The sequence below is a fragment of the Nematostella vectensis genome, chromosome 10 (assembly GCF_932526225.1).
Source record: "Nematostella vectensis chromosome 10, jaNemVect1.1, whole genome shotgun sequence".
NCBI lineage: Eukaryota > Metazoa > Cnidaria > Anthozoa > Actiniaria > Edwardsiidae > Nematostella > Nematostella vectensis.
This window is the reverse complement of record NC_064043.1, coordinates 8,135,232-8,159,196: the sequence shown is the minus strand read 5'-3', so window position 1 is coordinate 8,159,196 and position 23,965 is coordinate 8,135,232. Positions and strand designations below refer to the sequence as shown.

General features: G+C 42.7%; 4 protein-coding genes across 7 annotated transcripts in view; 2 read left to right on the top strand and 2 right to left on the bottom strand.

Annotated features, from left to right (window-relative positions):
* LOC5506821 (glycine receptor subunit alphaZ1) overlaps window positions 1-10,872 on the top strand; it is a 31,719-nt gene extending 20,847 nt beyond the window's left edge. For both annotated transcript variants that reach the window (XM_032375290.2, XM_001627460.3), the window contains 3 exons: window positions 8,350-8,564; window positions 9,077-9,244; window positions 9,738-10,872. In XM_032375290.2, the coding sequence (XP_032231181.1) occupies window positions 8,350-8,564; window positions 9,077-9,244; window positions 9,738-9,992 (638 nt within the window). In that variant the 3' untranslated portion in view covers window positions 9,993-10,872. The remainder of the gene's footprint in view (window positions 1-8,349; window positions 8,565-9,076; window positions 9,245-9,737) is intronic.
* LOC5506822 (U-box domain-containing protein 70) lies at window positions 10,811-15,852 on the bottom strand. 2 transcript variants are annotated; one of them, XM_048733448.1, is made up of 3 exons: window positions 15,048-15,771; window positions 13,454-13,914; window positions 10,811-13,233 (listed from the first exon to the last, which is right to left on the bottom strand). In XM_048733448.1, exons 1-3 carry the CDS (start codon window positions 15,093-15,095, stop codon window positions 13,230-13,232), a joined length of 513 nt encoding a protein of 170 aa, XP_048589405.1. In that variant the 5' UTR covers window positions 15,096-15,771; the 3' UTR covers window positions 10,811-13,229. The 2 variants fall into 2 exon arrangements, with proteins under 2 accessions (XP_048589405.1, XP_048589404.1); XM_048733447.1 differs by lacking the exon at window positions 10,811-13,233 and adding an exon at window positions 14,621-14,775 and having other exon boundaries at window positions 13,772-13,914; window positions 15,048-15,852.
* A 40-nt stretch (window positions 15,853-15,892) lies between these two features.
* On the bottom strand, window positions 15,893-20,702 carry LOC5506826. Its single transcript, XM_032375273.2, has 7 exons — window positions 20,554-20,702; window positions 20,059-20,209; window positions 18,728-18,832; window positions 17,903-17,956; window positions 17,227-17,325; window positions 16,934-17,035; window positions 15,893-16,163 (listed from the first exon to the last, which is right to left on the bottom strand). The coding sequence occupies exons 2-7, from the start codon at window positions 20,191-20,193 to the stop codon at window positions 16,050-16,052; spliced, it is 609 nt and encodes a 202-aa protein (XP_032231164.1). The 5' UTR covers window positions 20,194-20,209; window positions 20,554-20,702; the 3' UTR covers window positions 15,893-16,049.
* Window positions 20,696-23,910, top strand: LOC5506827. Of its 2 annotated transcripts, none has more exons than XM_001627461.3 (7): window positions 20,696-20,836; window positions 21,209-21,374; window positions 21,905-22,009; window positions 22,451-22,504; window positions 23,077-23,175; window positions 23,441-23,542; window positions 23,686-23,910. In XM_001627461.3, exons 1-7 carry the CDS (start codon window positions 20,778-20,780, stop codon window positions 23,797-23,799), a joined length of 699 nt encoding a protein of 232 aa, XP_001627511.1. In that variant the 5' UTR covers window positions 20,696-20,777; the 3' UTR covers window positions 23,800-23,910. The 2 variants fall into 2 exon arrangements, with proteins under 2 accessions (XP_001627511.1, XP_048589406.1); XM_048733449.1 differs by having other exon boundaries at window positions 20,828-20,957.
* The last annotated feature ends 55 nt before the right edge of the window (window positions 23,911-23,965 follow it).

The following is a 23,965-nucleotide window of genomic DNA, read 5'->3' as shown; positions in this document are numbered from 1 at the left end:
TTGAAGGAAACGTTGGTGACTTTACTGTCTATTTAGAACAACCTATTGAAAAGCCGCGGTTTATCGCGCTGCGAGGATGTGCGTTTCATAATCGTTGTAACAGTCTCTCAAGCGAGGGAACGGTCTCCGACGGTGAGAACATTATCCTTAGGATCCCTGCGGGGCGGCATACGATCGAGACGTTAAAACGTCAAATAGACGAGGGTCTGCGTCTTGGTGAAAAGCCAATCTCTATTAGAGACTCGTCACTCGAAGTTCATCGGAACGTCGTGTTGAATGAGCCGCTCGCCTGCCTGTTAGGACTCAAGACCAGGGAGCTGGAAGCAAACACTCGCCACGAGATAAAGATGATAGGTCACGAGGCTATTTTTATCCACTGCGATCTTGTGAACGCGTCTGACTCCCTCCAACAAGGGGCGCCCTCACAAATCCTAGCAAGTGTAGAACTTGATGAAGGAAAGATATACCTCAATCCAAGCGATCCGGTACGGATTAGTACCACATCAGTCGGTTATGTGAGTAGTCTCCGTCTTAGTATAAAGGGCGGTGACGGAAATACAATAGAGCGTGGCCTCTACCCGATACGTCTAATTTTAGAAATCACTTAAAGAATAAACTCTCCCCATAATAAAGCTATGGAAGAGTACAACTCAATCTACCCGAACGTACCCCGAGGGGTCAGCCCCTCAGGTGATAACTTCAGACTCCAAAAGACCCACGATGTTTTGGGAAGTTTGGAGCAAGAAGTTAAACATTACGAGAACGTGAGGAAAAAGTATAAACGAGGGCAGAGCGTGTTTTCAAAGTTAAGTGTGGTCTTAGGGCTCTTATCCGTCATTCTTGGGTCTAGTGGTTTGGGGACTTCTCTGTCAGGTTTGGGCATCATCGTTGGAGTTCCGTTGGGTGCTTTGGCTGGTGTTTTCGGTCTCACCTCTGTAGGCTGTGCGGCGGTTTCTAAACGGCTGTCGCAAAAAGTCTCCAAGCACGACCAAACAGCGGCGATGGCAAAGGCAAAAGTAAATAGCATACGCGACCTGGTCTCTAAAGCTTTAAAAGACAACAAAATATCAGACGAAGAGTTCTCTTTAATCTTGAACGAATTGGACAAGTTTGAGGCTCTAAAGCTCCAGATCCGTCAAAAGTCGGTAAGAGAGGACGAAAAAAACGTAAACATTACCAAGCTGAGGGAAACAGTAAGAGAAGAGATTTTGAAAGACCTGGCGAGTCGACCCGCTCGGTGAAATTTCTGTACGAGAGAACTCCCGTCGGATGGATCTATGAATTGAGATGCGTAAAGGACTGATTTAAAAACATCTTATATGTCATATAAGATGAAGTTTACAGAATTTGTGAAAAGGTACCCTTACTATTCACGCTTCAGGTTCTCTGCCAACGAGCATGGCGATGTGCAATTCGTTTTCAATGGGGACGAATACGATCCATTCGACAAGAATGGGAATCTAGTCAAGACGTTATACCACTTCCCCGGTGACAGCTGGAAACCTGAGAATATCCAGGATCTTCTAGTCGTCGACGACACACAAGCATACAAGGAAACGATCCAGCAACTGTTTGGATTCCCAAAACAATACAGACTAGACGCGCGTGCAGAGTACAAGATATTGCCGTGGGACGAAAACCCTACGAGAAATAATTACGTCTCTTTCGATGTTTTTATAACACCAAAGCTGAAGACAAACTTTGTTTTTAGGGACATATTCACCGACAGCTTGCTAGTATTCAGAACAGCAAAGGAGGCTAGTAGGTGGCTCGACGCCCCGAACCTCAGTTATTGGAGTCAAGCCTTAAATTTTGCTATGTTTTGCGCGACTGCTGGATGTGGTGTGACGCGTGACATGATTGACGACTCTCAAGTGGGGTCATTCTACAGATTTCACATCATTTTCACTATCAGACGAATATTAAACGAGCTACAATGCCCTCTTCCAAAAGATAGGCTCTTTAGTTGGAATAAAAACTTATACAGCGAAGCGGCTTACCAAAAACTAAGAACAGAATTCCGAACTGGTGACGATTTCCGGTTCCTCGGGCCGATAAATCATGGGTTAGGGAACGTTTATAATTATGATTATCACGGCTTGTCATCTTCTAACGACAAGTATAAACCCTATGGGACCATTGACCAATTACACGACGAATGGGATGCTGCTAAAAGCGACCACGAACACATGAATCACTTTGAGATCGAGTACCTGAAAGACCTTAGAACTGGGTTTCAGTATGAGTGGTTCTTTCCGGAAAAATCAATGGGGTTAACCAAAGCTGGGTTGTCTAGGATAAACCAGAGCATCGAAGCCTTTGTTTACTGTATTCTAGGCGCGCAAGTTCAGACCCGGTCGTCAATCGTCGGTGATAGCGGTTCAGCTCAGGAAACGAAACAGGTCTTCACGAAACTCTTTGAAAGCGCGGTGGTGGAAAACAGTATATCGAAAAGTATACAACGGTATCAGTTTGCTCTACAACAGGCGAGACAAAAACTAGACCTGGCTTTCGCCCTCGGCTGTTGGTTAAGTCCATCGTATCTTGTGATAAATAACAACACTTCGATCGCTGGCTATAATAACAAGTTACAAAAAGCCACCACAGATATGAAACTGGGGCTGAATCCGATAAATAACGAGATAAAAACGATCCCAAAACATAATATGGGTCATTCAAAGATTGTGTTACCTCATACCGAGTCAGTCACGGCTCACAAACCGGAACCGGAGGCGAAAACTAACCCAAAGCCGGACGTGATTAAACCCACGAACACGCAGCACGAAAATAACCTTGTCACGATCACAGCCTTTACGGCTGGTTTAGCTTGGTATCTATTCCGGTAACATGCGGGGTGCATGTGGACGGATGTGACGTACCGCAAGAAGACAATACCTGTTCACGTGCATACCAGACCACCCTGGCGACCGCGAACTCTCAATGTAAATACAAAACCTATTTTCAGAATCGCTAGTTGTTAGGGTGATTAGGAATGTATGTGTTTTGTAACGTGAGACGCGTTACAAAACTGAGTGGGTCAATGTTAATTTCCGTTACACGTTCTGCAATGGTGCTTTTGTCTATCGTGTTCGCATATTTGAGACCCTCCGCATAACTTACAAAAGGGTCTCTGTTTGCCGTGTTCACACATCCCTTTCCCCTTGCAGTCTTTACAGACATATCTTGCTCGTCTGTGCTCACAAATGCTACCGCCGTTACATTCTCTGCACCGCGTCTTTCTCCGGTTGTGAGGGCAGATTTGCGATCCGTGACAATCTTTGCAATAATATTTCACTCTGCCATGAAGACACTTATAATCCGTTGTTCGCTTTACGGGGGATACTTTCGGGTCTTTCACCGTTTGGTTCTCCATTTCTATCAAACCGGTCATGTCCTTAAATCACTTTTCAATTTTTTACGCCTCGATACTCACCCTCCTAGCCGGCCGACGTCTACCTGGCGAAAAACTCTTCCAACATTCCCTTCTCTTGCTCATCAAGACACCAGTCCCAAAACCTGTCAGGATGCCAAGTCTTGGGTAAAAGCTCGTCCTCAAGGTCCCTGAGAAATCTGCGTTTGTGGTGGTATTTGAACAGTTCCTCATGCACGGGACCCCAACCCCACGCTGCACGTATCACCGCGAGAATCTCGTGTAGACCCAAGAATCGCGCGCGGCCCATAGACCAAATGAGATCGGTCGCGCCCCACTCCAAGCACAACCTCACAGCATTAACGTTACCGGATTCGATGACCGGTCCTATAGCATAGTTCGGGTCAAACTCCCAGAAGTTTTCTCTAAGCAACTTTAGAACCTCAACGTGACCATTGTACGCCGCCTCATCGGTGGCCCAACCGACATCGACATCGGCACCTAGATCTATCAACAACTCAACAACCCCCACCTGACCTTCCGCCGCCGCAGCACTCATAGCACAGATCATGGCCTCTTCGTCGTCACAATACTCGTCCATCACTTTCAAAACCTCTACGTGCCCGCCTTTCGCGGCCATGGACGCTGGATATACGAAGTCACAGGCGCCCAACTCACAACACATCTTAACGATCTCGGCGTGCCCATTCTCCGCCGCGCTCGCCATGGCCTCGTCGAAATCCGACGCGCCCCACTCTTTACACAACCTCACGGCCTCGACGCACCCCTCCGCCGCCGCGCGTGCCATAGCCTCGTTAAAGTCTGTGGCTCCCCACCTCGCCAAGGTGGCGGCTTGATCCTCCACGGTAAGATTTGTAAGACTCCCAGCACTTTGCATATCCATTTTGTTATTACATCCACGTCTTTAAACCACTTTTTTCGAATTTTTTTAGACGTGTTAATTCACATTTACTCCGAACTGACAGTTTTCTGGAAATCCTGATTTCTCTGGAAATCAGGAAACATCATACCACACCAGGCGTACCCAGGACTGTGGCCACTTCTCTCGCTTTCCTACTGATGGTTAACTCGGAGACGCCCGTTCTTTCGGAGAATTTTTTAAGCGTAATATCGACCCCCTTTAGCCGTACCCAGTAATAGGTTAAAGCGACCGCGAAGGATTGTGGGCGAGCGCGATTCAACTCAGACGAGCGGTTCTTAGATCTGTAGTAGAGCTGGACCACCTCTCCCTTCTGTGTGGGGGACGCCGAGAATCTGTCCATCACATCGCGAATGTGGTCCACGACGGTGGGAGACGTTCCGTGTAGTAAGTAATCTTTAGGCATGTTAATACTGAAGATTTTTAGACCCTTAAGGCAACTCTTCCTGCTCAATCCAAAAGTCTCCATCAAGGTTTTCGGTGTCTGACACTTACCGGACATCTTGTAGGCGTAGTAGATACACGCAAAGACGATCGCCTTCCGTGGGTCGCCGCGAAAAATCTGGCCTTTCGTCACCTGAGTGTATATCTCGTTAGCTTTGGCTACAATTACCCCGCTAAAACCCATGTTCTCCACATCCTTGTCAATGTTTCTATCCTCAGACCTACGTACCTGGACCCGACTTGGATTCGAAGACCGTTTGCCGTCGGAATGTCCGTAAAAACCCCATTCTCTTTCGTGCGCGATCACGCGCTGCATCTGTTCCCCGCACTCTAAGCAACTAGTGACCCCGTCTTCTGTGACCAGGTCGTCATGATTGCAAAGGGTGTTACTACTATCCTCGTCTCCCAAGGAGGCTCTACTAGTCTCGTATTTGGTGAGGGCTCGGTCAAACAGTGCAAACTCCGGCATGAGGGTGGGGACGTTAATCCTGGGTACCGACCCGTCGGGGATATTATATGGTGGTGGTGACCGGTCTTCGGCCGTACGTTCAACCGTTTGTTCCCCCATTTTATTGAACTGTTCACGTCTTTAAGCCACTTTTCAAAGGCTTTTCAGATGTGAAGCTGAGAGGCTATCCCCTCGAGCTCCCCCTAGGTGGGGTCTAAAGTCTCCACACCACATCTGTGGACTAGTATCTCACCCATCTTTTTTCGCCATACCGTGGCATGGAGACTAACATTGCTAAAACACCGAGGACAATTGTCGCCGCTCCGGCCACAAACCCAACGGGGTCGAAGCTTCCGTATTCTGAGTCTTCATAGTAATCAGCGTCACAACAGCAGTGTTCAGGCCCCGCATCCGCAGTGTTACTCACATTCACCTCCAGCACCGGACAACCGCCGGCTGTAGCCGCATCGTTTTTAATCTTCACCTCCGTCTTTAATGTCATTTTATCTATGACCCCATTCGTCTTTAGACCAGAATAGCCTCTCGAGCTCCCCCTAGGCGCGACACGTGACAAAGTGATTGACAGGTGGGCGTGGCCGTCACGTGACAAAGTGATTGATAGGTTTTTTACAAAGTGATCGACAGGTTTTTGACAAAATGATTGACAGGTTTTTGACAAAATGATTGACAGGTGGGCGTGGCTATCACATGACAAAGTGATTGACAGGTTTTCGACAAAATGATTGACAGGTGGGCGTGGCCGTCACGTGACAAAGTGATTGACAGGTGGGCGTGGTCGTGCAAGAGATCTTTGGCAAGCTCGCGCATGCGCAGGTCGCGAGGCTTGGCGGAGGTGTGCGGAGACTTTTGCGCCATTTTGGAATGAAATTTGGGGAGATCAAAAAGTTGCGCCAGCTGCGCCATTTCCCTACTACTGCTGTACAAACAAGAAGGAAACAACTAACTTTATCCCGTAAAGTTTTTATTATTTTCTTACCGGACATTGCACTTTTCTTCATATGGTGTCAACTGAGATATACATTATTTGGGTTCCCATCGTTCTTCTGAGCTCGTAAGATCGTATTCTTAACTCACCATCATGCAGTTTGTTTTGGGTAATTCACAAAGTCAAGACGGTTGTTACTTGGCTTTATTCTTTCTGTTTCAGGGCTTTCCACTTCCACTTTTTAGCTAGCTTATTCATTGTTTCAGCACGACAGACCTCTAGCCTATCTAATTTGGGGGTACTTTCATTGAGTAAATCGTACTGCGCTGAATTCTCTGGCTAAATCCTCATCCCACTCTCTGTGCGTGCTGTGATCTTTTTGCGACTCAGAGCGAGGCATTCCATCCCAAAGCTTGATTTTGGGGACAAGTGACATCACAGCGTTCGATTGTTCGATTCCAACTGAATAATGGCGGCCAAAAATTGCTGTATTTCAGGTTTAAACAAAACATACTTCAACTCGATATTTCACTTGGAGCGTTTGGAACCTGATAGTTGAACGCTTGATTTTTGCATTTCCGCGCGAGAGGACGTATTTTAAGAACCTCGTCATACTCCCCGTTTAAGGGAGTTAGGACAATACACAACTATGATCAAAGGAGGGTGTTGGGACAATACACACAACTATGATCAAAGGAGGGTGTTGGGACAATACACACAACTATGATCAAAGGAGGGTGTTGGGACAATACACACAACTATGATCAAAGGAGGGTGTTGAGACAATACACACAACTATGAGTATAGGAGGGTGTTGAAACAATACACACAACTATGAGTATAGGAGGGTGTTGGGACAATACACACAACTATGAGTATAGGAGGGTGTTGGGACACAATACACACAACTATAAGTATAGGAGGGTGTTGGGACGATACACACAACTATGAGTATAGGAGGGTGTTGGGACACAATACACACAACTATAAGTATAGGAGGGTGTTGGGACGATACACACAACTATGAGTATAGGAGGGTGTTGGGACGATACACACAACTATAAGTATAGGAGGGTGTTGGGACACAATACACACAACTATAAGTATAGGAGGGTGTTGGGACGATACACACAACTATGAGTATAGGAGGGTGTTGGGACAATACACACAACTATGAGTATAGGAGGGTGTCGGGACAATACACACAACTATGAGTAAAGGAGGGTGTTGGGACAATACACACAACTATGAGTATAGGAGGGTGTTGGAACAATACACACAACTATGAGTATAGGAGGGTGTTGAAACAATACACACAACTATGAGTATAGGAGGGTGTTGGGACAATACACACTGCTATGATTATAGGAGGGTGTTGGGAAAATACACACAACTATGAGTATAGAGGGTATTGGAACAATACCCACAACTAGAGTAAATACACCCTCAACTATGAGTATAGGAGGGTGTTGGGACGATACACACAACTATGAGTATAGGAGGGTGTCGGGACAATACACACAAGTATGAGTATAGGAGGGTGTTGGAACAATACACACAACTATGAGTATAGGAGGGTGTTGAAACAATACACAACTATGAGTATAGGAGGGTGTTGGGAAAATACACACTGCTATGATTATAGGAGGGTGTTGGGAAAATACACACAACTATGAGTATAGAGGGTATTGGAACAATACCCACAACTAGAGTAAATACACCCTCAACTATGAGTATAGGAGGGTTTTGGGACGATACACACAATTATGAGTATAGGAGGGTGTTGGGACAATACACACAACTATGAGTATAGGAGGGTGTTGGGACAATACACACAACTATGAGTATAGGAGGGTGCTGGGACGATACACACAACTATGAGTATAGGAGGGTGTTGGGACAATACACACAACTATGAGTATAGGAGGGTGTTCGGAAATTTCGCGATTTGGTTCTCAACCTTTTCTCCATCTACAAAAGGGCAATGGAAGTGACGAAAACTTTGTAGAGTTTTGCATCTCAATTTTCGCTTATCTGCGCGCTTGCAATTTACTGCCAAATTCACAATATTTATATCATGAGGTGAAGTAGCAAAATTTTGATATTTTAAATTACATACGTCTATATTTTGAGGGAACCACTTTTCTCTTCGTAGCAAAATTGTAATATCTAAAAATATATGTGTCTGTCTCTATTTCTAGGAAACCACTCTTCACTAGTAGCGAACTTCCGTATGAAGCGTCGAATTGGTTACTTCCTGATAGACACCTACATACCGTCCACCATTATTGTCATCATCAGTTGGATTTCCTTCTGGATCGATCCTGAGACAGCGCCTGCCCGCGTGGCCCTGGGGATCACAACAGTTCTCACCATGACGACCCTGATATCAAGTGCACGTGCTAACCTTCCTAAGGTGAACCAAAGACACTGTGCTAGTTTTGGGAGTGTAGCTGAGCCTTTTTGTGGCGGACGGGCGCCACTGGCTGAAGCTTGACTTTGTATCTTGATTCTTCCATGCTATTGTTCTACCATTCAGATGACTTATGCAGACCTTCTCAAGTATATAGTTATAGTCAGTCACAACTTGAACGTTCCTTTTGTCGCTCTAAGGCCAGTGCTAACAGCGCCAACACCAGCCACAATAAGGCCAGTGCTAACAGCGCCAACACCAGTCACAATAAGGCCAGTGCTAACAGCGCCAACACCAGTCACAATAAGGCCAGTGCTAACAGCGCCAACACCAGTCACAATAGCTAGCACCGCCTCGCTCGGCTAACCACAAGACACAAAAAAGGCAAATTACTCCGCGGGCATCCCTCATGGTGTGAACGGTGCTTTGTTAGACCAGAAATGCTGGCGCTGATTCTGAAAAGCCTATGTTGTAAGAATTATAATAAAAATTGTATCGTATTATTTCTATTCTAGGTTAGCTACGTGAAAGCGATCGACTGGTACCTACTGCTGTGTCTCATCTTCGTGTTCGGCTCCATTCTAGAGTACACTTGTGTAACCTATGTCATTTCCAAGAAGAAGAGAATCAAGCAGAAGCAGGAGTTCCTAAAAGCTGCTAACCGTGTCAAGAACAATAACTTGGTAAGGGACGGACCAAAAAATATTTGGGAAGGGGGTTGGACAAATACCTAATTAAGTTAGAGCTTTCACAGCGAAAACAAATCCTGCAAAGGTAATTTTGTGACGAAAAGGGCAAGTGGAAAATTGCGAAATGCAGTTACTTAGCATAGCAGAAGTCATGTGGATTTAGGATCAGAAAGAGACGTCGTTAAAACTTGCATACTTATCTGTTTTATAGAACACAGCTTTCCACTCCGAAGTCGTTTTTGAACCTATATTAATATCTTCTCATTATTTTGCACGTTCGAACAATTGTGACTATTCTCATAATGTGCAAGCTGCAGGTTTAGACTGATTTATCGAGAGCCGTTGACCGCTGAGCAATTATTCTTACAAACTCGTCCTTAAACTGAGTCACATTGAGTGTTAGAATTTGAGGGAGAGTACCAAGATACACCTTCCATTTCAGGAATGTCCTAGGTGTTTATAGCTGATATAGCTTTTTAATTTTCAGTTTAGAGGAAAAGAAGAAATAGTGTTTGGAGAATTCCCAGCGAAGTGCTTACAAAGGAATAACAGTAATGTCCTGAAGAGAGTTCTTGGAAATGAGGAACTGTGTAAGAATATGCCCGGTAACATCATAAGGATGCCCTCTGAGGAGGACATGTGGGTACGGGACCCCATACTGATAGACAGGGTGTCTAGACTTTTCTTTCCAATATCCTTTGTCGGCTTCAACGGGGTGTATTGGATGGTATATGGCGCATAATGGGTGTTCGCATTGAACAAGCGCATGAGACCAAACCCACAACTACGTAATGGGGTGTGCGCATTGAGCAAGCGCATGAGACCACACCCACAACTACGTAATGGGGTGTGCGCATTGAGCAAGCGCATGAGACCACACCCACAACTACGTAATGGGGAGTGCGCATTGAGCAAACGCATGGGACCACACCCACAACTACGAGCATTAGATGGTTTATGACAAATAATGGGCGCCCGCTTCGAGCAAGAGCATGGGATTATACCAACAACGACGACGACGTCTTCACTCCAGCTTTTATTTTCGGCTTCAACGGGGTGTATTCGGTGTATGGTGCATAAAGGTTGTGTGCCTCGTGCAAGCACATGGGACCACACCTTATACTATGAGGACAGCAACAGCTCTTCTCTGTTTTGTTTGGTGCATCAAGGGGTAGTTAATAACAAAAGGGCTTGGAACTTCTCCAAAAATGACAGCCAAATCTGTATCCCCTCCCAGTTCTTTTCAATTATTCCCGGTGTCTGGCGCATGTTTTGAAACCAAATGATGAAGATAATTTTTTTTCTGCTACAGTGGATTGTATTTAATGGCATGTGATAGCCATATGAATCGCTAGCATATGCGATACTGGATGATTTTTTAGTGTAACCGTCGGAACCTGACATTTACCGTGCGGTTACGAAAAATGTAGAAACAAATGCAATACTGAAAGCAAAACTATCAGGTTCTGACACCAGCCAAAAAGTTGGCAAAAATAAATGGAATGAAACGAAAACGATCGAGCGAAAGGCAACGTGAGAACCAATACATGATGCAAGGCATGGACTTATAAGGATTTATTAACAAATTAAATAATAAAGTATAATAAATAAGTGATAACAAACATAGTCAAATCCGGAGAAAAGGTGACCTAAACCAAAGGCTAGTTTTAAAAACAAAGTACTTACAACCGGTACATCAAACTGAACACAACTGGCATGACAGGCCCGTACGGACAGCGCTCTAAGCTTGTAGCTTATCTCTGCTGACTGTCTTCCCTGAACAACTGCATATCTCGCTCCCGCACCACGCCGCGCAAGCAATGCGTCTCCTTTGCTCAACGGTACTAAACTAAAAAAACAGATACTGTAAAACAGCCGCTTTTAAACTCGCTTGGGGACGCGCATTTTTCTAGGGACGCTAACATTTACTACCGTTCAAATTACTCAGCGTCCATTGTCCTGTCAAATTTAGAAACTAATCTATCTGGGAAATGGTAAAAGGACGCTTACTTGATTCAATTAGCACTATCAAGCTATTGATACTAATTTAAAGGAATTTGAAACATGTTGAAAGTAAATTCCTAAGCGTGTACGGATCGAATTAAAATCACGTTTGAGAAACAATCCGTAAAATACGTAAAACAATTATAATCGCAATCCAAAAATCGCTTACTTAAAATCTTTGCAAAATCTAAAATAACCCAAAATACCACCCGGTCACACTAACACGACAGGACTATAGTATTGCCGAAAAGATTTCTAATTGAAATATGTATGTTGTCAAGGCAAAATCCAATGACGCCAAAGTTTGTCTTGGCATCGTTAGGGGCACCTGATCAACTAACTAAGCTCAACTTAGCTGTCACATCTTTCGACCAAAACTATTCGATATTTCTGATGCATTAAATAGCATGGAAACCTTCCGCTGGTCTATCAGTAGTAGGCAGTCTTCGGACAGTCAGTGTCCATGACATCAGCGCAAAAAGCGCTAGCCTGGGCATAAAATATGGAGAGACTGGTTTGCCCAACTCCCAGAATCCCCCTCTCGGTCTTGCTGATAAGGTCCAAAGGAAAGACATAGCCAATACGTTTGGTACCAGGTCGACTGCAGGAGTTGCCAGCGACTGAGGAGACAGGCTGCCTAACGGGGCTCCACTCCGGGTTTTCTGTAGGGATTTGCTCCCTTAGCCTTTCCCAGAACGGGTATAGCCGCAAGGCAGCGGAGGTTTGGAATCAGGGTTTTCCTTCCCCTAGGTGGACTGCCAACCAAGGCTAACGAGCTCCACCTACCCAGAAGGGAATATACCGTCCCTTACTCGGTCCCAAGTATAACATTTTGTCTAAAACAGGTGCACCACGAGTAGGTAGTTATACTGGATTTAGGTGACCAGCGCCGTTAGGATTAGTCACCCTATACACTATCAGGAGCCTAATATATTAACCAGGCATTAAAAGATTATGCCCCCCCCCCCCCTAGCAGATCATGTACTGACAACATTAGCATTACAACTCAAGGAGTTTTATTTTACTTATCGATTCTATGCATCAGAATCCTATCGTGTTCTATTGTAAAAATATTTCTCACAAGAAATAATGAAAAACATTTGCTATGCCATTTGCGCGCAAATTCGAGAGCTTGCACGGTACGCATTTTTTCAAGAAAAGTCGTATATGGCACCTTTGCTATCTACTATATTATCAGTCGTTCTCTCAGTGTCATGTCCCTAATTCTACGATTTCAAGTACGTGCTCCTACCCCTTATTCCTCCATCAATCGCTGTCTAAGTGTCATGTCCCTAATTCTACGATACACCCGATTTCAAGTACGGGAAGTATGGGAAAGGCGGATAATACAAATTCCTATGTATACAATGACCTAATAGAAAATGTTTAAAAGCTATAAATCATCAATCTACAGTATCTATGATAACAAAATATCGAAACGTGCTGAGGTCAGCTATTCCTGTCCTGGAATCTGGCTTGATGACAGTATCTGCCTCGTCAGCCGCTAAAAATGTACCTCATGAACAATTCTAAAATGGACAATCAGCATTTTTCCATCTTACCCATTTTTTTTTCAATAGTTGGGCATAAGAGTGTTTGTAGCCTTCACAGTGCTTCAAAGTAGCGATTAGTTGCCTTGCTGGCAGCCTCGATCCGCCATTTCAACAGTGTCCCTATCAACGAGATCACAGCATTACGGGTGTCCCTTTCCTCCATAGCACACACATACGTCTCCCGCAAAGTCTGCATCCATTCCGTCACCGGGCTACCTGTGGTTTCCAGACGCTTCAGAGCTGCATGCATACTCAGGATATCCAACGGCAGCGACAATATGGTGGCGACTCTACCAACTTCAGAGTAATAATTCCCAACTATTTTCATGCCGACAAGGACGAAAGTCGCAAACTGCTTCCCAAGCTGCTCTCCTTTGTCAAGGATCAGGAGATTCCCGTCTGCTACTGACGGAGGATTCAGGTCAGCTATAGGCGCATGCGTATCGGTGAATAGGTCATAACAGCCTGACAATGTGAAGAAATATTGACCGATATCCCACTCGTCGTGGTCTGCGTAAAATCTGAATTCGTGAAACAAATATTCTATGTCAGTGGTTGCTTTACGAGATACCTCAATATGTGCTGAAAAAAAACTAATTATTTATAATTATTATAATTTAAAATTATCATTATTCCTTCCACTTACTCATTAGCGCATTTCAGTACTTGCTCTGAAAAGCCGTCCAATGCTTGTCTTAAGGATGCAGTCTTAAGTCGGTCTTCTCTAATCACCTCTTCGACAGTACTCACGGCCAGGGCTTCATTCCGGTGCTTGTAGATTTTAGCAAAAGCGCAAGTCGCCTTACCCGCGTCTTTTACTATCTTACCAGATTGTCTAGCCAACTGTACAGCTTGCACGGCAGCTCCACCCACAAAAAATGAAGCCACCACTGCACCAAACATCACTGCTCCCCCAGCGACGCTCATGCCAGTACCCACTGAGTTAGCCTGGTTCTCTGTTTTGATGACGTTCTTGAGCTTTTCAATCATATTGGCTAAGCCAATGTTCTCGAGTTTATTGACTGTTTCTTTGCGTACCTGGATCCATTCTTTTAACGAGCTCTCCAAGCGTGTCATGCTGTCTCTGAAATCCATGACCTTCAAGTTCTGTGGGATTTTATAATAATGAGGATAACATTGAGTCTTATCAACCTTTTGCAGTAATACTGAATTAAACAAGATGTGCAATGTAAGGATTACGTACAAATGGGCAGACTGCTAGAGCCGGCTTTCATTTTTGGGATTATTTTATTTGGAAATGTTGTAGAACATTGAGAAGAGGCGCTGAGATGGACAGGTGGATTGATCTTTGCGCATGTGAACACAAAACATCCCCCCACAAAAAAAAATAATAATCAAATCGGGTAAACAAGTAAAGCACATCGGCATTTCCTTATTCAATCGAATATTATTTATCTAATTGTAAGATTACTTGATCAAGTAATTTGTAATTAGGGAAGGGTAATTTTTTAAAGTGGGGGAGAGCTGCTATGTTTGGAGGTAGGGTTGGATTTTTTAGCTCCGATTTGGAACAGGGCCAGGGAAGAACGTGCCATAGGTAGAGCATCGCACGACTAAGTATAATTTTGAATACAATTAAGAATACACTTTTTTGTTATGTTTTTTTTTTTGTTCTGGGGGAGGGCCTTTATTTTTGGGCGCCTGTTTGGGGGAGGGTCACTATTTTTGTGCTTTAGATTGAAAATCGAAATTTTTGAACCGAAAAAAAAAAACTTGCCAGCCCTCCCTCCTAAAAGATACACATATTTGTATCGAACCGACAATCTTTAAAAGTGCACTTAATGTAACACACCTTTCTAAGGTTTTTGTTTTTCAATTCGTCCACAACTTGCTATGCAGTAGGTCTGCGAGTTGGTTCACTGACCATTCGTTCGGCAATAAGTCTTAGTGGGTTGTTTTCTCCAAGTTTCGTCAATGCTTTGTTCAACTTGGCTTGCCATGCAGCATCTAATGTAATAATGGCAGAGTCATTTCACGGCTAGAACTACAGCCATTATCCCTATGGTGGCGCACACTCAATTGTTTTCAATTTGTTTTAGAAAACCACCTTAAATGAAACGCTCTTTTTTTTTTCTAAAACAAAAACAAAAGAAGACGATTTACTAAGATGTTGAGTTAGGTCTCCCTGTTTTAACTTAGCCTTTGTGCCAGGGGGTGGGGGGGGGGGGGGGGGGGTTCCAATGCCTCATGTGTAGGTACCCTAACCTGGCCGCACTAACCTGTTTGACTATCAAGTGGATAAGCCTGTGTGTCTGGGGGGCTCCCATTCACCATCGTGAGAAGTATGATCCCCAGTGAGTAGATGTCCATTTTTGGGTGATATACGATTCTTGGAGAGCAGACATAACCCATTGTTTCCGGTGCCATAAACTGGGTGTTGTACCGAGATGGTATTATACGAAAATCCTCCTCGCTATGGGCAGACTCGAGTGCTTGCGCGAGGCCAGCATCGGAGACTTTTGCGATCAGTTCCGTGCGGATGCTATTAAAACCAAAAAGAATGTTGCGAGGCGTCAGATATCTGTGAACTACTGGCGGATCACGAGAGTGGAGGAACGAAAGTGCTTCCGCTACTTCGCGAACAAATTTAGCGATAGTCTCTAAACGATGGCATCCCATCAGCTTGCCAGCCAGGTCGTCGAAGGAAAGCATTAGCTCCATTGTAATAACAACACCATGCGCAAAATTGCGCTTGATTTGCTCAACTCGAAGAATTTTGACAATATTAGGATGGCACGTTAGTAGAAGATTTTCGCGAAATACATCATCCTGATTTCGGTCAAAAAAGCCTTTCCTACTCACGGCATGCTGAGACAAAACCTTTACAGCAACTACACGAGTCTTGGATAACTTTGAATAAACACTGCCAAATGTACCAGATCCTAACAAGGTTTTGCTCGGAGCCATCACCGATTTCACTGCTTCTCATCTATTTTCAGTTCTTGGAAGTCGCAACGGAAGTGCTTGCGAGATTGCAACGAAATACTGTCACGCAACGATCCCTTGGTTTCCCCATAGGCCCCCGCGCCGTAAAAAATAAAAATAAATAAATAAGAGCTTGTAATATTGCGATTGAGTCTTTATTTTATTTTATTCCGGATTGTATACTCGTGCAGCTGCAAGTTGTGTTTCTATGCCATCTCAGGCACGTGTGTGCATACCAGGCGTAATTTTCCAGTCCTTGTCCTGGCTCGAAGAAGTGCCATTTCCAGGAAGGGTTATCACCACTTGTACCCAGGTGGAGGGTTGTCCAGGAACTCTTGCTCCTCTGGTGTGTTTTCTCTGCCTATAGCCTTGTTGCGCGCCGGGAAACGACCAAACTTGTCAACTACAAACTAAAAAGAGAAAAAGACAAAGAAATTGTTTATATAGATGTCACACGCCCTGGTTTCACCGAGACTTTGGATATTCTTGTTAAGAACAATACCCTGTTTTAATTATAGCTCTAAGATATCCCTTTTCGGCTCTTGATTAACTCAATAAAAGTCATGCGCTCTTTTTGCCTTACTACAGCTACATCGAGGCGGGTGAGATCTAAAGTGTGCTCCGCTCGCAAAAACCACAGCCCTTCGAAAGAGGGATTTCGCAAATGTATGGAAGAATTTTTATTTTTATTTTAAGGTTTACCTTCATAGTACATCGACAAAATGTACTTAATTAGGGTTGTTTAAGGGGTATGCATTAATCCAGTGAAATCGTTGTTTATTTTTTCTTAAATCGACAAAGTAAACCACAAAAATCAGCAGAAAGAAAGCAAGGCATTCGGATTTTTGGGACAAGGCATTTCTTATTTTTGGGCCATTTTAAGGCTATGAGCGATATAAGAATATAATACCCAATGAATTATTAGGAAAAATTACACTAATGATCAATAGCAATAATAAGGTTGTTACTATTAGTACAAATTGATTCTGCATTTTAGAACGCATCAGGACTAAAAAAGAAATTTCTTTCTGCTATCTGAGGCTGGATGTCCTTATAAAAGAGGTTTTTATAAAAAAGGTGTAATTTCTTAGCATTCAAATTGCACATAGGACCCCCTCCCCCTCTTGATAGGCGGGCTTGTTATTAGATAGACTTTGTGCTCCTTTGCAGAGTGTGTTACCTTGTGTTTTGAAGCAAAGTCAAACCAAAACTCTGCTGATTTCGCGTCAGGCGTTGATTTAGCATCTTCCAGAAGTTTCTCGAACAGATGAACAGAACGTGCCTAAAATAAGTAGAAGTAGGTAAGTTAGTACAGTGGCGATTTGGTATGGAAGAACTTGATTCCAGTACCCTGGTTCCAGAGCCTGGAACGTCTGTCTTTTTAGTGGCCAGCGAGTCACATGCTCGCTGGCCACTTACGTTCGAGGCTCTGGGACCAGGGTATGAGTCCAGTCAATATTAGTTGACTTATACCTGAAGGTCTTTGTCCTCTGCATGCTCAAACGGCAGATACATAAAGAATCGCTCGGTAGGCTGGTACTTTTCATGGTCATGTGTCTTCTTTTCTAGGAACTAAATGAAACATGAAAAGTATATCAATATAGCATGAATGGTCCCAATGGTCCAATTGGCCTTTTTCATGATGATGGGGACCCTGTGTTATTCTAATGTGAAATGGCAGATGGAGTATGTCTACAACCGCCTCTTTTTTTCTTTTTGTGATAAAGCTTTCAGTTAAACACCTTCTTAAATATGACAAATCAAATAAAAACAATTTTGCAAGGGAGTGGGATGTCTGGCCACAGGGGCGGCCGACGGGGCTGCTCCCCTACTTTTCTGAGCTGATGTTGTTTTTCATGAACACACGGTTTACAAGTACCCAAACATTTTCAATCGTTACATGTATTAATCCATTGCTTGATAAAAGACAATATTATACATATTTTTGTATTCATTTTAGTAGTACTCTATGTCAAACCCAGCCACCCTCCCCTCCTTGAATTCCCAATTCCTCTACTCCCCCACCACCACCACTCCGCCGCCCCTGACCAAGCTGACTATTACAAGAAATCCTAGGTCTGCCTCCACCTCACCGCTCCCATTCCCCAGACAAAAGTTACAAGCATTGGGCATTAGTGAGCTTTGTCACCTTCTCAGCGAGCTTCACGCAGTAAGGGTCTCTGTCAAATGCCTTTGAAGTCCCCTGTATACAGGCAAATGAATGACAATTATTCCTCAAGCCTCTCGGTCAATGGCCAATCAGGTGATTTTTTTTTCAACCAATCACAATGCAGCATTGATGATAGACCACTAGTGTGATTTGACTAATATTAATAATCTATTCAATATTTAGATTGCAATGTTCTAAATATATGTTAGGTTAGCAAGGGTATTTTCCATGAGCAGACATCAAAGAAAGACCCTGAAAAACAATCCTAATTCCCCATTAATATCATCCATACACATGCTAATTAAATATGAATAATAAAATAAAGAACACAATCTATGGTATACACACAGTAGTCTGATATTGAACTGAACGTATAGTAAGCACACCCCATAAATAAGGTGGATCTGTGGTTAATCAATCAAACTCATTGAATGGTCAATTAATCCCGTTGACCCTGCGGTCTCAAAGGGGGTAAATTTTCATAGTAGGGTAGTTTTTCTGTATGGCCAACAATCACCTGGTTATAAAAAAAGGCATGGTTGTATTGATACACATTTTAATGTAATGGGTGTAATAGGGCAACATCTCACCCCCTTTCCTTTTTTTCTTTTTAGTAAGTATCCCTGTACCAATATCATGTGTGAACCAATTAAAAGACTTGTCCCTTACCTGTAAAGTCCTATTACAGGACTTGTCCCTTACCCTATAAGGTCCTATTACGGGACTTGTCTCTTACCCTGTAAAGTCCTATTACAGAACTTTTCCCTTACCCTGCAAAGTCCTATTATGGGACTTGTCTCTTACCCTGTAAATGCTGCGGCAAAACTGGTCCTGTAGGATTATCAGAGCCAGGGTTGCATCAGCATCTTCTTCCCAGTGTTTTAGCTCATCATTTCGTGCCTTTTCCACCTAACAATGAGACAATCAACTTAGCTGTGAAATCAGGGGTACATAGGAGGGGGTACTTTGTGGGGGTCAGGAAGTATGTAGGAGGGTACTTAAGTGATGGGGACAATCAAGTGGAAAGGGGTACCTGGGTGATGGGGTACTCAGGTAGGGGAGGGTACTTGGGTGGAGGATGGGGTACTCAGGTAGGTGAGGGTACTTGATGGGTGGAGGACGTGGTACTCAGGAAGGAGAGGGTACTTGGGTGGAGGATGGGGTACTCAGGTAGGTGAGGGTACTTGATGGGTGGAGGACGGGGTACTCAGGTAGGTGAGGGTACTTGATGGGTGGAGGATGGGGTACTCAGGTAGGTGAGGGTACTTGGGTGGAGGACGGGGTACTCAGGTAGGTGAGGGTACTTGATGGGTGGAGGACGGGGGTACTCAGGAAGGAGAGGGTACTTGGGTGGAGGACGGGGGTACTCAGGTAGGTGAGGGTACTTGGGTGGAGGATGGGGTCGTACTCATGCTCGAGGGGTACTCAGATGGGGGAAGTAATTACTTACAAAGGAAGGGCTGGTACTCACGTAGAAGGGTTACTTGGAATAGATAAGGGTACTTTGGTGAAAGAGGGGGCACTCAGGCAGGAGGCAGAACTTAATAAGGGAGGGGGTTCCTCTGGGGAATTTCTGCCCAAATGTGCTAGGCAAATATTTTGGCCTAGTCTCTTGGTCTCTCATATTTACCACAGATAAAACTTTTGGGTTTCTCAGCCAATTGAAAACGATACGTTTTGTTTGCAAAGCAAATCAGACGGCTGCAAGGAAATAAGCTACCCTTACACCCTGATAGTCTTATTGAAAATATTTTGTCCACATTAAAAAATGTCATAAATAAAAACATCAACCCCATGCACGTGTCATTCATGCAGGAATACCCTGCAAAGTGTCGCATTTGCTAAACGCTTTGTACATTCCTTAGATCCAATAAACCGTGAAATAATTGTACATCAGTAATTTATTTAGTTTTATTTCTTTTAAAACTTTGCAAAAAAGCATTAATTTTGGTTTGCTTGACAGAGGGGGACAGCTAGGCCCCGTAAATACTGGCGGCTCGGAGGGGAGATAATTATAATTTCGGCTGTCTTCTAAAAACTGAAAAAAATCCTGTAAGCATTTGTTATTTTTGCAAGAGAAAGGCTAATCTTATCAAGCAGGGAACCTCAATATAGTAAAAAGGATGTTATATTACCAAATCGCCAAACTTATCCTTGACCTCTCTATCGCCCGCCTCACCCCCGCCAAACCACTTCGCCCTCTTAGAGGGGTCTCTCTCGGGTCCTCCGAACCAGTAATTCAACACCTCTTGAGCTTCAGGGATCGGCATCTTACAACGATCTGAGCTGCAGTATGAGATGAACCAGAGGACAATTGATTATTAGGTGGCAATGTAAATCAGCCAAGGGATGGTTCGGGTGTTCTGAAGCAAGTAATTTGGGCAAAACGAACCTTACATGCAACATAAGAGCTTTTTCTAAAGTGTAAAGAGAACCAGGCCGTTGTGTTGTTATTGTTTTTTTTTATATATACAAGTATAAAAAAAACATTAACAACACAACGGCCTGGTTCTCTTTACACTTAAGAAAAAGCTCGTCTTTTGGAAATAAAACTGTCAATAAGTGACAGACAAAATCGATTAAATATCATCACCAGCATAAGGTCGATGTTATAATACTGAGATACTTACTTTCACAAACACACGGCTGTTTCTGGTGTCTAGAAGCGAAAGCTTTGTTAGATAGATTATAGACTCACACTACGATTTTGCTACGATGACAGCAAAGACCATAATAATATGTACCGGTACTCATTGATGAAAATTCTTATTAGCATATAGTGTAACGGCGTGAGACGTCACGGTTGCAGTAGTATACAACAGCTTCCAGATCACCGTGTCGGACCGTTTAAGTTATGTTGGCTAAACGTGCTTCTTTTGCATTAGTTAAGAACCAGTACTTTCTTAAACAGAGGTGATATGTTTACCGTCAATACTGTTATAATAATAATCTTCATTCAGCAAGAATGTCAAATTTCGACACAGCAATGTGTGATAACTTGTGGACCCTTGGAAACAGAGAATAACACGGCCAAGTTAGCATTTGAGAAGCAATCGTTCTCTTTCTAGTTATAATATTTATTTGTTTATTATTATTATCTGTTTTTGCTTTATTTTCCCTTATGTGCACTGGTTGTCATCTAATATACTTTCATTTTTTGTTCATTTTTTGGTTACAAAGGTTTTGTTTGATAGATCTTTATTTTATTGTCATAGTGTTGTCTTTTCTGTTTTTATTGTTATACTACTAGTAATTAAATCTGATTTTGGTTCAACTGGTTGTTAGGTCCATACTGCTATCACGTTTATTGTGCAATTCCAAGATAGTTCCTGGAAGTGGTGCCAAATGGCAGGAAGTCCTTACTTATTGGTTTGGACCTGGAGCGGAAAAGAAATGGTTTAATGGTGGGCCCGCTGTAGATGCTGAGATCAGGAAAAAGTTTGGCAAATTGGTAAATACAAGACTTAAGATGACCAAGAAAATATGCAAACCTTGGGGCTTGTTATGTAAATTTCATGTAACATTGGGTGTAGTGGCACAGACCACATGTCATGCTTTTCACTTTCAAATGCATGGGCAAAAGCTTAAGTGGATGCGCCCCCTCCCTTTCTCCTTCTACCTCCTTAATATTTGGACTGCTCCACCTATGGACAAGCATAAGTTTTTCATCAGGGACCGGAATGACAACAAATTGATTGTTCTCTGTTGCATGGTGTCCAAAATAAACCTGATCCTTACTGCATTGTCACCAGTTTACTTCCGATTGATTATGTAGCAATATCCAATTTTCATAATTGTGAAAGCAGTGTTAGTGTGTCTATTGGAAGTTTCTTTGAGGATGTGATTGATATTTTAGAGTGGATGTTCTGTTAAAAAGCATGGATGCTATAGATTCTATTGTCTTTTAACAGTTGGGTTTCTGTCAGACCTCCGGAAGTAAACTGGTGACAATGCGGCTTTAAAGTTATTTTCATATAACAGGTTGATGAGGCATATCAAGGTGGTCTCAAGGACTGGGAACTTGATCCCAAGCCCTCTCTGGCATTGATAATACTGTGTGATCAATTTACTAGAAATATTTACAAGGTTAGTAGCGGGTGTACGTCGCTGGTGGAACCAGGAGCAAAGGCAGGGATACACCCTCTTCTTGTAATATGTTGTTGCTTTTGCTGTCTATGATGATGTACTTTAAAACATGGAATGTTTTTACATACTTTTCTTCAACATTTCTTTCTAATGAATTCAATGATTATGCAACATCTTCTGTTTTTGGTTGTGGTTTTTTAATTCTGCACATGATGAATTCAATTAAGCATGACAATTCAGGGCCATAACAGGGGGTGGGGCATGTGCACCCCTCCCCCAACATTTAAAGAAATATATAAAGAAATAACCAGTGGGGACATGACTGTGCCTGCCAATATTTTCTTAATGTTTCTGTATTGTGCCCTCAATCTTACATGGCTTGCTACGGCTCTGCAATATTTCACCCACAAAACCCAAAAAAAAAAATTACCCTTGTTCCAGGGAACCCCTAAAGCTTTTGGAGGTGATGTTAGAGCAAGGGTAATGACATCTAAGGTGAGTTGCCAGGAAACTATAGAAAAGAGATAATGTAGAAAGCAAATATAATAAGGATGATGATGATGATAATGTTGATGATGATAATGATGATGATGATAATAATGATGATGATGATAATGATGATGATGATAATTATGTTAGTAAAAAATAGGGGTGGCAAATGGTCCCTAAAAATGTTGATTTTCTTACCAAAAAGGCATCTGACTTAACACTAATTTCAATAGAATAAAAAATAAAAGTATTTTTTTTTGGTATAATGAGGTATTTCATCTAATCTTAGGATAATGAGGTTTTAGAATGATGAGCATATTGCACAGTGAGATATCTTAGTTGGTTTGAAATTTTTGTTATTATGGCAAAAACTATGGGAAACAGAGCGGCAAAAAGCTGGTTGCATCAGTCCATACTTTTAATCAAAATATAGTCAACATTCCACTAAAAGATGATAAATAAACAGTTTAGGAGTTGTCCTATGAGAGAAAAACAGTGTTGGGTGCTAAGACTTGCAATTTTTTGATAAAGCTATGACTTCATATGATTGTTTATACTATTTAATTGGTTTGGTTTAGTTTTTAGAAAGATCAACACATGACCACAGGAAGCATAGTCTGTCAGAACGGTCCTTCATCTACATGCCACTAATGCACAGTGAAAATATACAAGATCAGGTAAGCATTATCTAAAAGAATGGACTGAAGGATTGGACCATTATCTAATAAACTAATGCTTCATGTATAGGTATATGTATTTTTTCATGCCAATCTCTACTCAGTCCAAAGTGGAGTGAAATAACACACATGTATACAATATAAGTCTTTTCCAAAATTCTTTTCAAAATAAAAAAGTATGCTCAGACTGCAGTTAAAATGTTAACCGTATGCAGCATCCCTTTCATTAATCTTTTTAGCATCACTTTCATTTTTTATACTTAAGGTTACATCAGTGCAGTTATATGAGCGCCTGGCCCAAGATGCAACTAGTACACCTTATGCACAGCAAACAAGATTAAACTTTGACTTTGCCAAGAAGCACAAGGTTTGATATAATAGTAAATAGCCCAAGTACCACATTTATGTGATTATCAACATAATCTAGCTTTATTCTATGTGTCTATTCATTTTTTTCAGTGAAGAGAAAATCTTTACCTTATTATCTGGCATGTTCTTTGCATTTTGCAGGAAGTAGTTGACAGATTTGGTAGATACCCACAGAGGAATGCAGTGTTACAGAGACAAAATTCACCCGAAGAGCAAGAGTTCCTTGATAATCTTCCAGACAAGTACAAATGGTAGATCTTACAGTTAAGCAGCATATGTTTATCATTTTATGTAATTATGTAATTAGGTACAGTACAGTGTACTGTACATTGTAATTCAGAAATAAAATTTTTAATGTTCATAATACCTATGCCTGGGTAGTATTATAATGCTAAGGGAAGGCCAAACTCTAGAATTTTAA

Excerpts from the sequence above, each read along its gene's own strand:
- LOC5506822 (XM_048733447.1), bottom strand. The coding sequence starts at position 15,735 with ATGGCTCCGAGCAAAACCTTGTTAGGATCTGGTACATTTGGCAGTGTT. Across the intron at positions 14,776-15,047 it reads TCCACTTGATAGTCAAACAG|ATGCTGCATGGCAAGCCAAG; the intron begins GTTAGTGCGGCC and ends TTATTACATTAG.
- LOC5506827 (XM_048733449.1), top strand. The coding sequence starts at position 20,842 with ATGTTTACCGTCAATACTGTTATAATAATAATCTTCATTCAGCAAGAA. Across the intron at positions 21,375-21,904 it reads GGAAAAAGTTTGGCAAATTG|GTTGATGAGGCATATCAAGG; the intron begins GTAAATACAAGA and ends TTCATATAACAG. Across the intron at positions 22,505-23,076 it reads CAAGGGTAATGACATCTAAG|TTTTTAGAAAGATCAACACA; the intron begins GTGAGTTGCCAG and ends GGTTTGGTTTAG.
- LOC5506826 (XM_032375273.2), bottom strand. The coding sequence starts at position 20,193 with ATGCCGATCCCTGAAGCTCAAGAGGTGTTGAATTACTGGTTCGGAGGA. Across the intron at positions 17,326-17,902 it reads GCGTGAAGCTCGCTGAGAAG|TTCCTAGAAAAGAAGACACA; the intron begins GTGACAAAGCTC and ends TGTTTCATTTAG. Across the intron at positions 17,036-17,226 it reads CAGAGGACAAAGACCTTCAG|GCACGTTCTGTTCATCTGTT; the intron begins GTATAAGTCAAC and ends TACTTATTTTAG.